This window comes from Phyllobates terribilis, unplaced genomic scaffold (genome assembly GCF_046119375.1).
Source record: "Phyllobates terribilis strain yellow unplaced genomic scaffold, ASM4611937v1 Scaffold_1__5_contigs__length_1240528914, whole genome shotgun sequence".
NCBI lineage: Eukaryota > Metazoa > Chordata > Amphibia > Anura > Dendrobatidae > Phyllobates > Phyllobates terribilis.
The window spans coordinates 1,237,316,229-1,237,330,408 of NW_027362761.1; the positions used below are offsets into that span (position 1 = coordinate 1,237,316,229).

Below are 14,180 nucleotides of genomic sequence, written 5' to 3' on the forward strand. Positions count from 1 at the left end.
CACCACAGCGGTATAACAACCAATCACAGCGCAGCTTATATCTCACCACAGCAGTATAACAACCAATCACAGCACAGCTTATATCTCACCACAGCAGTATAACCACCAATCACAGCACAGCTTATATCTCAGCACAGCGGTATAACAACCAATCACAGCGCAGCTTATATCTCACCACAGCAGTATAACCACCAATCACAGCACGGCTTATATCTCACCACAGCAGTATAACAACCAATCACAGCGCAGCTTATATCTCAGCACAGCGGTATAACAACCAATCACAGCGCAGCTTATATCTCACCACAGCAGTATAACCACCAATCACAGCGCAGCTTATATCTCACCACAGCAGTATAACCACCAATCACAGCACAGCTTATATCTCAGCACAGCGGTATAACAACCAATCAAAGCACAGCTTATATCTCACCACAGCGGTATAACAACCAATCACAGCGCAGCTTATATCTCACCACAGCAGTATAACAGCCAATCACAGCGCAGCTTAAATCTCACCACAGCAGTATAACAACCAATCACAGCGCAGCTTATATCTCACCACAGCGGTATAACAACCAATCACAGCACAGCTTATATCTCACCACAGCGGTATAACAACCAATCACAGCACAGCTTATATCTCACCACAGCAGTATAACAACCAATCACAGCGCAGCTTATATCTCACCACAGCAGTATAACAGCCAATCACAGCACAGCTTATATCTCACCACAGCGGTATAACAACCAATCACAGCACAGCTTATATCTCACCACAGCGGTATAACAGCCAATCACAGCACAGCTTATATCTCACCACAGCGGTATAACAGCCAATCACAGCGCAGCTTATATCTCACCACAGCGGTATAACAACCAATCACAGCGCAGCTTATATCTCACCACAGCGGTATAACAACCAATCACAGCACAGCTTATATCTCACCACAGCGGTATAATAACCAATCACAGCACAGCTTATATCTCACCACAGCAGTATAACAACCAATCACAGCGCAGCTTATATCTCACCACAGAGGTATAACAACCAATCACAGCGCAGCTTATATCTCACCACAGCGGTATAACAGCCAATCACAGCACAGCTTATATCTCACCACAGAGGTATAACAACCAATCACAGCGCAGCTTATATCTCACCACAGCGGTATAACAGCCAATCACAGCACAGCTTATATCTCACCACAGCGGTATAACAACCAATCACAGCGCAGCTTATATCTCACCACAGCGGTATAACAGCCAATCACAGCACAGCTTATATCTTACCACAGCGGTATAACAGCCAATCACAGCGCAGCTTATATCTCACCACAGCAGTATAACAGCCAATCACAGCACAGCTTATATCTCACCACAGCAGTATAACAACCAATCACAGCACAGCTTATATCTCACCACAGCGGTATAACAACCAATCACTGCACAGCTTATATCTCACCACAGCGGTATAACAACCAATCACAGCACAGCTTATATCTCACCACAGCAGTATAACAACCAATCACAGCGCAGCTTATATCTCACCACAGCAGTATAACAACCAATCACAGCGCAGCTTATATCTCACCACAGCGGTATAACAACCAATCACAGCACAGCTTATATCTCACCACAGCGGTATAACAGCCAATCACAGCACAGCTTATATCTCACCACAGCAGTATAACAACCAATCACAGCACAGCTTACATCTCACCACAGCAGTATAACAACCAATCACAGCACAGCTTATATCTCACCACAGCGGTATAACAACCAATCACAGCGCAGCTTATATCTCATCACAGCGCAGCTTATATCTCACCACAGCAGTATAACAACCAATCACAGCACAGCTTATATCTCACCACAGCAGTATAACAACCAATCACAGCGCAGCTTATATCTCACCACAGCAGTATAACAGCCAATCACAGCACAGCTTATATCTCACCACAGCGGTATAACAACCAATCACAGCGCAGCTTATATCTCATCACAGCGGTATAACAACCAATCACAGCGCAGCTTATATCTCACCACAGCGGTATAACAACCAATCACAGCGCAGCTTATATCTCACCACAGAGGTATAACAACCAATCACAGCGCAGCTTATATCTCACCACAGCGGTATAACAACCAATCACAGCGCAGCTTATATCTCACCACAGCGGTATAACAGCCAATCACAGCGCAGCTTATATCTCACCACAGCAGTATAACAGCCAATCACAGCACAGCTTATATCTCACCACAGCAGTATAACAACCAATCACAGCACAGCTTATATCTCACCACAGCGGTATAACAACCAATCACTGCACAGCTTATATCTCACCACAGCGGTATAACAACCAATCACAGCACAGCTTATATCTCACCACAGCAGTATAACAACCAATCACAGCGCAGCTTATATCTCACCACAGCAGTATAACAACCAATCACAACGCAGCTTATATCTCACCACAGCGGTATAACAACCAATCACAGCACAGCTTATATCTCACCACAGCGGTATAACAGCCAATCACAGCACAGCTTATATCTCACCACAGCAGTATAACAACCAATCACAGCACAGCTTATATCTCACCACAGCGGTATAACAACCAATCACAGCACAGCTTACATCTCACCACAGCAGTATAACAACCAATCACAGCACAGCTTATATCTCACCACAGCGGTATAACAACCAATCACAGCGCAGCTTATATCTCACCACAGCAGTATAACAACCAATCACAGCGCAGCTTATATCTCACCACAGCAGTATAACAACCAATCACAGCACAGCTTATATCTCACCACAGCAGTATAACAACCAATCACAGCGCAGCTTATATCTCACCACAGCAGTATAACAGCCAATCACAGCACAGCTTATATCTCACCACAGCGGTATAACAACCAATCACAGCGCAGCTTATATCTCACCACAGCAGTATAACAACCAATCACAGCACAGCTTATATCTCACCACAGCGGTATAACAACCAATCACAGCACAGCTTATATCTCACCACAGCAGTATAACAACCAATCACAGCGCAGCTTATATCTCACCACAGCAGTATAACAACCAATCACAGCGCAGCTTATATCTCACCACAGCAGTATAACAACCAATCACAGCACAGCTTATATCTCACCACAGCAGTATAACAACCAATCACAGCGCAGCTTATATCTCACCACAGCAGTATAACAGCCAATCACAGCACAGCTTATATCTCACCACAGCGGTATAACAACCAATCACAGCGCAGCTTATATCTCATCACAGCGGTATAACAACCAATCACAGCGCAGCTTATATCTCACCACAGCGGTATAACAACCAATCACAGCACAGCTTATATCTCACCACAGCAGTATAACAGCCAATCACAGCACAGCTTATATCTCACCACAGCGGTATAACAACCAATCACAGCGCAGCTTATATCTCACCACAGCGGTATAACAACCAATCACAGCGCAGCTTATATCTCACCACAGCGGTATAACAACCAATCACAGCACAGCTTACATCTCACCACAGCGGTATAACAACCAATCACAGCACAGCTTATATCTCACCACAGCAGTATAACAACCAATCACAGCGCAGCTTATATCTCACCACAGCGGTATAACAGCCAATCACAGCACAGCTTATATCTCACCACAGCAGTATAACAACCAATCACAGCGCAGCTTATATCTCACCACAGCGGTATAACAACCAATCACAGCACGGCTTATATCTCACCACAGCGGTATAACAACCAATCACTGCACAGCTTATATCTCACCACAGCGGTATAACAACCAATCACAGCACGGCTTATATCTCACCACAGCGGTATAACAACCAATCACAGCGCAGCTTATATCTCACCACAGCAGTATAACAACCAATCACAGCACAGCTTATATCTCACCACAGCGATATAACAACCAATCACAGCACAGCTTATATCTCACCACAGCAGTATAACAACCAATCACAGCACAGCTTACATCTCACCACAGCAGTATAACAACCAATCACAGCACAGCTTATATCTAACCACAGCGGTATAACAACCAATCACAGCGCAGCTTATATCTCACCACAGCAGTATAACAACCAATCACAGCGCAGCTTATATCTCACCACAGCAGTATAACAACCAATCACAGCGCAGCTTATATCTCACCACAGCAGTATAACAGCCAATCACAGCACAGCTTATATCTCACCACAGCAGTATAACAGCCAATCACAGCACAGCTTATATCTCACCACAGCAGTATAACAACCAATCACAGCACAGCTTATATCTCACCACAGCAGTATAACAACCAATCACAGCGCAGCTTATATCTCACCACAGCAGTATAACAACCAATCACAGCACAGCTTATATCTCACCACAGCAGTATAACAACCAATCACAGCGCAGCTTATATCTCACCACAGCAGTATAACAGCCAATCACAGCACAGCTTATATCTCACCACAGCGGTATAACAACCAATCACAGCGCAGCTTATATCTCATCACAGCGGTATAACAACCAATCACAGCGCAGCTTATATCTCACCACAGCGGTATAACAACCAATCACAGCACAGCTTATATCTCACCACAGCAGTATAACAGCCAATCACAGCACAGCTTATATCTCACCACAGCGGTATAACAACCAATCACAGCACAGCTTATATCTCACCACAGCGGTATAACAACCAATCACAGCACAGCTTATATCTCACCACAGCGGTATAACAACCAATCACAGCACAGCTTATATCTCACCACAGCGGTATAACAACCAATCACAGCACAGCTTATATCTCACCACAGCGGTATAACAACCAATCACAGCGCAGCTTATATCTCACCACAGCAGTATAACAACCAATCACAGCACAGCTTATATCTCACCACAGCGGTATAACAACCAATCACAGCGCAGCTTATATCTCACCACAGCGGTATAACAACCAATCACAGCACAGCTTACATCTCACCACAGCGGTATAACAACCAATCACAGCACAGCTTATATCTCACCACAGCAGTATAACAACCAATCACAGCGCAGCTTATATCTCACCACAGCGGTATAACAGCCAATCACAGCACAGCTTATATCTCACCACAGCAGTATAACAACCAATCACAGCGCAGCTTATATCTCACCACAGCGGTATAACAACCAATCACTGCACAGCTTATATCTCACCACAGCGGTATAACAACCAATCACAGCACAGCTTATATCTCACCACAGCAGTATAACAACCAATCACAGCACGGCTTATATCTCACCACAGCGGTATAACAACCAATCACTGCACAGCTTATATCTCACCACAGCGGTATAACAACCAATCACAGCACGGCTTATATCTCACCACAGCGGTATAACAACCAATCACAGCGCAGCTTATATCTCACCACAGCAGTATAACAACCAATCACAGCACAGCTTATATCTCACCACAGCGATATAACAACCAATCACAGCGCAGCTTATATCTCACCACAGCAGTATAACAACCAATCACTGCACAGCTTATATCTCACCACAGCGGTATAATAGCCAATCACAGCACGGCTTATATCTCACCACAGCAGTATAACAACCAATCACAGCGCAGCTTATATCTCCCCACAGCGGTATAACAGCCAATCACAGCACAGCTTATATCTCACCACAGCGGTATAACAGCCAATCATAGTGCAGCTTTTTATTTCAACACAAAATTGTAATAACCAATCACAGTGCGGCTTTTATTTTACCACAGAAAGTGAAGCTCTGTGAGCAGGGCGGTGATTGGCTGCTGTGAGCAGCTCCTTATCCTGGGTGTCTTGTCCGGTGTACGGAGATTTTCAGTTTCGCAGCCGTTATCCGCACACAGGTCCCGGACTCAGGGAGCTGACCACCGCCGCGTACCCGCAGTGACTGGGCGACAGACAGGGAGGATGCCGCTCTCGGATACACATGGACACCCGGCGGCGCTGCTGAGCTTCGGCTACTGGCAGCATTAAAGGCGCCGGGTTGAAGACCAACTGACATGAAACCACGTGACATGTGTGATGACGTCACTAAGCTGCGCCGGAAGCAACGGTGACCATCCGGGAGGAGGAGAGAAGGTGAGAGAGGAGGTGTGTGTGTGGACCCCGGTGTATGTTGTGTGTGTGTGTCTCTCTCTCTGCTGGGGGTGTGTGTGTGTCTCTCTGCTGGGGAGGTGTGTGTCTGCTGGGGGGGGGGTGTGTGTCTGCTGGGGGGGGGTGTGTGTGTCTGCTGGGGGGGGGTGTGTGTGTGTCTGCTGGGGGGGGTGTGTGTGTGTCTGCTGGGGGGGGGTGTGTGTGTGTGTCTGCTGGGGGGGGGGTGTGTGTGTGTGTGTGTCTGCTGGGGGGGGGTGTGTGTGTGTCTGCTGGGGGGGGGTGTGTGTGTGTGTCTGCTGGGGGGGGTGTGTGTGTGTGTCTGCTGGGGGGGGGTGTGTGTGTGTGTGTCTGCTGGGGGGGGGGTGTGTGTGTGTGTGTCTGCTGGGGGGGGGGTGTGTGTGTGTGTGTCTGCTGGGGGGGGGGTGTGTGTGTGTGTGTCTGCTGGGGGGGGGGTGTGTGTGTGTGTGTGTCTGCTGGGGGGGGGGTGTGTGTGTGTGTGTCTGCTGGGGGGGGGGTGTGTGTGTGTGTCTGCTGGGGGGGGGGTGTGTGTGTGTGTCTGCTGGGGGGGGGGTGTGTGTGTGTGTCTGCTGGGGGGGGGGTGTGTGTGTGTGTCTGCTGGGGGGGGGGGTGTGTGTTTGCTGGGGGGGGTGTGTGTGTGTCTGCTGGGGGGGGGTGTGTGTGTGTGTGTGTGTCTGCTGGGGGGGGGGTGTGTGTGTGTGTCTGCTGGGGGGGGGTGTGTGTGTGTGTCTGCTGGGGGGGGTGTGGGTGTGTGTGTGTCTGCTGGGGGGGGGTGTGGGTGTGTGTGTCTGCTCGGGGGGTGTGTGGGTGTGTGTGTCTGCTGGGGGGGGTGTGTGTCTGCTGGGGGGGGTGTGTGTCTGCTGGGGGGGGTGTGTGTGTCTGCTGGGGGGGGTGTGTGTCTGCTGGGGGGGGGTGTGTGTGTCTGCTGGGGGGGGGGTGTGTGTGTCTGCTGGGGGGGGGGTGTGTGTGTCTGTTGGGGGGGGGTGTGTGTGTCTGCTGGGGGGGGGTGTGTGTGTGTCTGCTGGGGGGGGTGTCTGCTGGGGGGGTGTGTGTGTGTCTGCTGGGGGGGGTGTGTGTGTGTCTGCTGGGGGGGGGTGTGGGTGTGTGTGTGTCTGCTGGGGGGGGTGTGGGTGTGTGTGTCTGCTGGGGGGGTGTGTGGGTGTGTGTGTCTGCTGGGGGGGGTGTGTGTCTGCTGGGGGGGGTGTGTGTCTGCTGGGGGGGGTGTGTGTCTGCTGGGGGGGGTGTGTGTCTGCTGGGGGGGGTGTGTGTCTGCTGGGGGGGGTGTGTGTGTCTGCTGGGGGGGGGTGTGTGTCTGCTGGGGGGGGGTGTGTGTCTGCTGGGGGGGGGGTGTGTGTCTGCTGGGGGGGGGGTGTGTGTGTGTGTCTGCTGGGGGGGGGGTGTGTGTCTGCTGGGGGGGTGTGTGTCTGCTGGGGGGGGGGGTGTGTGTGTCTGCTGGGGGGGGGTGTGTGTCTGCTGGGGGGGGGGTGTGTGTCTGCTGGGGGGGGTGTGTGTGTGTCTGCTGGGGGGGGTGTGTGTGTGTGTCTGCTGGGGGGTGTGTGTGTGTGTGTGTGTGTCTGCTGGGGGGGGGGTGTGTGTGTGTGTCTGCTGGGGGGGGGGTGTGTGTGTGTGTCTGCTGGGGGGGGGGTGTGTGTGTGTGTCTGCTGGGGGGGGGTGTGTGTGTGTGTGTCTGCTGGGGGGGGGTGTGTGTGTGTGTGTCTGCTGGGGGGGGGGTGTGTGTGTGTGTGTCTGCTGGGGGGGGGGGTGTGTGTGTGTGTCTGCTGGGGGGGGGGTGTGTGTGTGTGTCTGCTGGGGGGGGGGGTGTGTGTGTGTGTCTGCTGGGGGGGGGGTGTGTGTTTGCTGGGGGGGGTGTGTGTGTGTCTGCTGGGGGGGTGTGTGTGTGTCTGCTGGGGGGGGTGTGTGTGTGTGTCTGCTGGGGGGGGTGTGTGTGTGTGTCTGCTGGGGGGGGTGTGTGTGTGTGTCTGCTGGGGGGGTGTGTGTGTGTGTGTCTGCTGGGGGGGGTGTGTGTGTGTGTGTGTCTGCTGGGGGGGGTGTGTGTGTGTGTGTGTCTGCTGGGGGGGGTGTGTGTGTGTGTGTGTCTGCTGGGGGGGGGTGTGTGTGTGTGTCTGCTGGGGGGGGGTGTGTGTGTGTGTCTGCTGGGGGGGGGTGTGTGTGTGTGTCTGCTGGGGGGGGTGTGTGTGTGTGTGTGTCTGCTGGGGGGGGTGTGTGTGTGTGTGTGTGTCTGCTGGGGGGGGGGTGTGTGTGTGTCTGCTGGGGGGGGGGGTGTGTGTGTGTCTGCTGGGGGGGGGTGTGTGTGTGTGTCTGCTGGGGGGGGGTGTGTGTGTCTGCTGGGGGGGGTGTCTGCTGGGGGGGTGTGTGTGTGTCTGCTGGGGGGGGGTGTGTGTGTCTGCTGGGGGGGTGTGGGTGTGTGTGTCTGCTGGGGGGGTGTGTGTGTCTGCTGGGGGGGGGTGTGTCTGCTGGGGGGGGTGTGTGTGTGTCTGCTGGGGGGGGTGTGTGTGTCTGCTGGGGGGGGGTGTCTGCTGGGGGGGTGTGTGTGTGTCTGCTGGGGGGGGGTGTGTGTGTGTCTGCTGGGGGGGGTGTGTGTGTGTCTGCTGGGGGGGGGGGGTGTGTGTGTGTCTGCTGGGGGGGGGTGTGGGTGGGTGTGTGTCTGCTGGGGGGGGGTGTGGGTGTGTGTGTCTGCTGGGGGGGGTGTGGGTGTGTGTGTCTGCTGGGGGGGGTGTGTCTCTGCTGGGGGGGGTGTGTGTCTGCTGGGGGGGGGTGTGTGTGTCTGCTGGGGGGGGTGTGTGTCTGCTGGGGGGGGGTGTGTGTCTGCTGGGGGGGGGTGTGTGTGTCTGCTGGGGGGGGGGTGTGTGTGTCTGCTGGGGGGGGGTGTGTGTGTCTGTTGGGGGGGGGTGTGTGTGTCTGTTGGGGGGGGGTGTGTGTGTCTGTTGGGGGGGGGTGTGTGTGTCTGTTGGGGGGGGTGTGTGTGTGTCTGCTGGGGGGGGTGTGTGTGTGTCTGCTGGGGGGGGTGTGGGTGTGTGTCTGCTGGGGGGGGGTGTGGGTGTGTGTCTGCTGGGGGGGGGTGTGGGTGTGTGTCTGCTGGGGGGGGTGTGGGTGTGTGTCTGCTGGGGGGGGTGTGTGTGTGTCTGCTGGGGGGTGGGTGTGTCTGCTGGGGGGTGGGTGTGTCTGCTGGGGGGGGGGGGTGGGTGTGTCTGCTGGGGGGGGGGGGGTGGGTGTGTCTGCTGGGGGGGGGGTGGGTGTGTCTGCTGGGGGGGGGGTGGGTGTCTGCTGGGGGGGGGGTGGGTGTCTGCTGGGGGGGGTGTGTGTCTGCTGGGGGGGTGTGTGTCTGTCTGCTGGGGGGTGTGTGTCTGTCTGCTGGGGGGGGTGGGTGTGTCTGTCTGCTGGGGGGGGTGGGTGTGTCTGTCTGCTGGGGGGGGTGGGTGTGTCTGTCTGCTGGGGGGGGTGGGTGTGTCTGCTGGGGGGGGGGTGCGTGTGTCTGCTGGGGGGGGGTGTGTGTGTCTGCTGGGGGGGGGTGTGTGTGTGTGTCTGCTGGGGGGGGGGTGTGTGTGTGTGTCTGCTGGGGGGGGGTGTGTGTGTCTGCTGGGGGGGGGGTGTCTGCTGGGGGGGGGTGTGTGTCTGCTGGGGGGGGTGTGTGTCTGCTGGGGGGGGGGTGTGTCTGCTGGGGGGGGGGTGTCTGCTGGGGGGGGGGGGGTGTTAGTTACATACATATTGGGAGAATAAGTATTTGATACGCTGACGATTCTGTAAGTTTCCCACCTACACAGAATGGAGAGGTCTGTAATCTTTATCGTCGGTCACTTCACCTGTGAGAGACAGAATCTAAAAAGACAATCAGAAAATCCCATTGTAGGATTGTTACATCATTAATCTGCATTTTATTCCGTGGAATAAGTATTTGTTACAATAGAAAATCAGAAGTTAATATTTGGTTCATGATGTACAATACAAAGTTATATTGTGGTACCGTGTTAGCCAGAAAAATTGATGCAAATACTTTTATTCCAAAAATGACTAAAGTATTCTTGGGGTGACACCTTTAACTTTTGGCATAAAAGTATTTACATCAATATTTAGTTCAGAAACCTTTGTTACAATTCCAGAGGTCGGACGTTTCCTGTAGATCTTGACCAGGTTTGCACACGCTGCAGCAGGGATTTTGGCCCCCTCCTCCATACAGATCTTCACCAGGTTTGCTCACACTGCAGCAGGGATTTTGGCCCCCTCCTCCGTACAGATCTTCACCAGGTTTGCACACGCTGCAGCAGGGATTTTGGCCCCCTCCTCCGTACAGATCTTCACCAGGTTTGCTCACACTGCAGCAGGGATTTTGGCCCCCTCCTCCATACAGATCTTCACCATGTTTGCACACGCTGCAGCAGGGATTTTGGCCCCCTCCTCCGTACAGATCTTCTCCAGATCTTTCAGGTTTCGGGGCTGTCACTGGGGAACATTGAATTTCAGCTCCCTCCAGAGATTTTCTATAGGGTTCTGGTGTGGAGACTGGCTAGGCCACTCCAGGACCTTGAAATGCTTCTTACGGAGCCACTCCTTAGTTGACCTGGCTGTGTGTTTCGGGTCATTGTCATGTTAAAAGATGCAGCCACAACCCATCTTCAATACTCTTACTGAGGCTAGGAGGTTGTAGGCCAAAATCTCGTGATACATGACCCCATCCGTCCTCCCTTCAATACGGCGCTGTCGTCCTGTCCCCTCTGCAGAAAAGCTCCCTCAAAGTATGATGTTTCCCCCTCCCATCAGGCTTCACGGTTGGGACGGTGTTTTTAAGGTTTTACTCCTTCTTCTTCTTCCTCCAAACACAGTGAGTGGAGTTGATACCAAAAAGTTCTATTTTGTTCCCATCTGACCACATGACCTTCTCCCGTGCCTCCTCTGGATAATCTAGATGCTCAATGGTGAACATCAAACGGGCCTGGACATGTGCTGACGTGAGCAGGGGGACCTTGTGCGACCTGCAGGATTTTAATCCATGATGGTGTAGGGTGTTACTAACTGTAATGTTTGAGGTCTCTGGTCCCAGCTCTCTTCAGGTCATTGACCAGGTCCTCCCGTGTAGTTCTGGGCTGATTCCTGACCTTTTGTCAGAATCCTCTTTACTCCACGAGGTGAGATCTTGCATGGAGCCCCAAACCGAGGAAGATTGACAATCATCTTGTGTTTCTTCTATTTTCTAATAATTGTGCCCACAGTTATTGCCTTCTCACCAAGCTGTTTGCCTGTAGCCCATCCCAGCCTTGTGCAGGTCTACAATTCTGTCCCTGATTTCCTTAGACAGCTCTTTGGTCTTGGCCATGGTGGAGAGGTTGGAGTGTGATTGAGTGAACAGGTGTCTTTTATACAGGTAACGAGTGCAAATAATCCAGGTAATGAGTGCAGAGTAGGAGGCTTCTTAAAGAAACACTAACAGATCTGTGAAATCCAGAATTCTCTCTGGTTGGTCGGGGATAAAATACTTATTTCATGTAATAAAATGCAAATTAATTATGTCAAAATCTTTCAATGGGATTTTCTGGATTTTTTTTTTTTTTTTAGTTTCTGTCTCTCACATGTGAAGTGACCTACGATAAAAAATTTCTAACCTCTCCATTCTGTGTTGGGGGGGGGGGAAACTGCAAATTCGGCCGTGTATCAAATACTTATTTCCCCGCTGTGTGTATATCTGTATCGGGCACCGCTTGTGTAGAATATATAACTTGGTACCGTATGTATCTCTCATTTGTGAGGTCAGACCCTGATGTTGGGAGGAGGTTGGCCTCACAATCTCCATTCTTGGGTAGGGCTGGGGTCCGGGCTCTGTGCGGCCGCTCATGTCCCCCCCCACATGTCTGTATGGACAGTAATGGGGACAGATAAGGGTCTTCCCCCAAACTGTTCCCACAAGGCTGAAGCTACAATTGTCCTCAATGTCTTGTGCTAAAGATGCAGATTTCCCATCACTGGAACTGAGAGGGTCCGCGGCCGCCCCCTGATAACAGCCGATGGCATTATCCTCCTGCACCATCTGTACAGCGGCACAGTGCAGTCAGGGGGTAACGTCCTCCTGGAATCACCAGACTCCTCCATCAGACACAGAGAAGTGCGATCCGTCACTGCGCAGAACACGTGGCGGCTTTACATCACTCCATCCGACACTAGACATTGTGCTTGGTGATGTACTTCTGCATGCAGCTGCTCTGCCATGAAGCTCCCGATGAGGGCGCAGTGTTTATACCAGAAGAGGTCTGGACTCTGCAGTTATGGGGTCAGCAAAGCAGTGGGGACTTTTTTGCTCCTCAGCACTCGGGGGGGCCCCCCCCCCCCGCTCTGTAACGTTATGGGGTCTCCACTTCATGGCTGAGTTGCTGCGGTTCCTTCCACTTCTCTATAATATCACTCACAGGTGACGAAGGAAGAAATGTGATGGACAGACTTGTTCCCCCGGTGGCTCCTATTACAGGACCATGCTGGTATCGGGGAGCTCCGCACTACCTCTGTCACATGGTAGTAAAGGCAGGCGGGGGGCTGGAGGTTATACACCGGGGGCAACTGGTGGAGGAGGTGAATGGGCCTAATTGAGAAACCATAGGTCAATAATTAGAGCCGCGGCCCTGTATGCTCCTCCATGTGGTGGTCCTAGTGTGTGAGAAGTCTCCACCCTATGCTGTATATAGGTAGTGATCTGTGACCCTGGTTTCCTTCTTTATCAGTATAACTCATATCTGACCTCGGCCTCCTCCTCTCTTTACAGGAAGAGATGGTGGATTACAAGATCCGCAGTTACCAGGACTCTGACTATGAGGTGGTGCGGGATCTGTTTTCTCACGGGATGAGTGAGTACGTCCCCGGCGTCTGTGTCCACGTGCTGACGCGCTCCTGGGTCCTCTTTGCCATGACTTGTATATTCCTGTCCCTGCTTTGCAGCTCTAAGTCCTTCATCTTCCCAGTCTTGGCCGTCACACTCTTGTTGGCCGTGGGCCGCCATATTATTGGTTATTGCTGGAGCTTATACATCGAACACTGCCTGAAGGAAGACCTGCAGAACATCCAGAAGACCTACATGGAAGGTCAGGGCTCCCACTTCTGGGTGGCCGAGGTTGAGGACAGGGTGATCGGGACTGTTGCAGCAAAGCCTTCAGAGGAGATCCGAGACGAGCTACAGCTGAAGCGCATGTCTGTGAGGAAGGACTTCCGGGGCTTTGGCATCGCTAAGGCCTTGTCGCGGGAGGTCATCGGGTTTGCCCGGCAGCGGGGTTATCGGGCAGTCGTCCTGAATACATTGATGATTCAGCATGAGGCCCAGAGAATGTACGAGAGCGTCGGCTTCAGAAAGTCCATGGAGTACGTCCTACCCACCGTGTACGGCCACCTGGTCAACTTCACCATCTCCAAGTACCGCTACGATGTGTTACCGTCCAAGTGATGTGGAGTCAGGATGCTGCTGCTCTACCAGAACTCAGGGGACCGGCGGAGAACGCCGCCATTGCTTGTGTAGTCAGCTGTATAGCCGTTATTACATGGAGTCGTGTGTTTTGGGTTTTTTTGTTGTTTTTTATAAATATCAATAAAATCTCAGAACTCTACGGTGTCTGTGCTGAATGATCCGAAGTAAACTATTTTTATCATCTCCTGTATATAATTTTTTTTTTTATTATTTATAAACTCTGCCTAGCTTTCCTGATTAAATATATAAAATGTAATAGCTCTGTTCCTCCTGCTCTATAAAACTCACCCTTGAAGCCATACGCTGCCTGTAACGGGTGTCCAATCGGCCTGTATAAACGATTGGTGGCAGCGAGTTCCTCTTGCTATTGCAGTGCTGGCGGTGACTCTTCCCGGATGTGTGTTTATACACTCACTGAGTTCCTTAATAACTGGCCGAGCGAGAAGCCGCCGAGCACCAGCTGGAATTAGCCGACTCCAGAAGGCTTAATCTACCCCACTGAACAGTGAGTCCAGTAATGTCCACACCTCCTGAACCCCCCCCCGTCCC

At 52.3% G+C, this 14,180-nt stretch overlaps 1 protein-coding gene across 2 annotated transcripts; it reads left to right on the top strand.

The window, feature by feature from the left end:
- The first annotated feature begins 5,867 nt into the window (after positions 1-5,867).
- Positions 5,868-13,770, top strand: LOC141173660 (probable N-acetyltransferase camello). Of its 2 annotated transcripts, none has more exons than XM_073657963.1 (2): positions 5,868-6,154; positions 12,939-13,770. In XM_073657963.1, the coding sequence occupies exons 1-2, from the start codon at positions 6,086-6,088 to the stop codon at positions 13,608-13,610; spliced, it is 741 nt and encodes a 246-aa protein (XP_073514064.1). In that variant the 5' UTR covers positions 5,868-6,085; the 3' UTR covers positions 13,611-13,770. The 2 variants fall into 2 exon arrangements, with proteins under 2 accessions (XP_073514064.1, XP_073514075.1); XM_073657974.1 differs by having other exon boundaries at positions 5,884-6,142.
- Positions 13,771-14,180: the final 410 nt, after the last annotated feature.

Bases quoted from the DNA above. Each gene is read 5' to 3' on its own strand.
- LOC141173660 (XM_073657963.1), top strand. From the start codon at position 6,086: ATGACGTCACTAAGCTGCGCCGGAAGCAACGGTGACCATCCGGGAGGA. The intron at 6,155-12,938 runs GTGTGTGTGTGG...CTCTCTTTACAG, and splicing joins GAGAGAAGGTGAGAGAGGAG to GAAGAGATGGTGGATTACAA.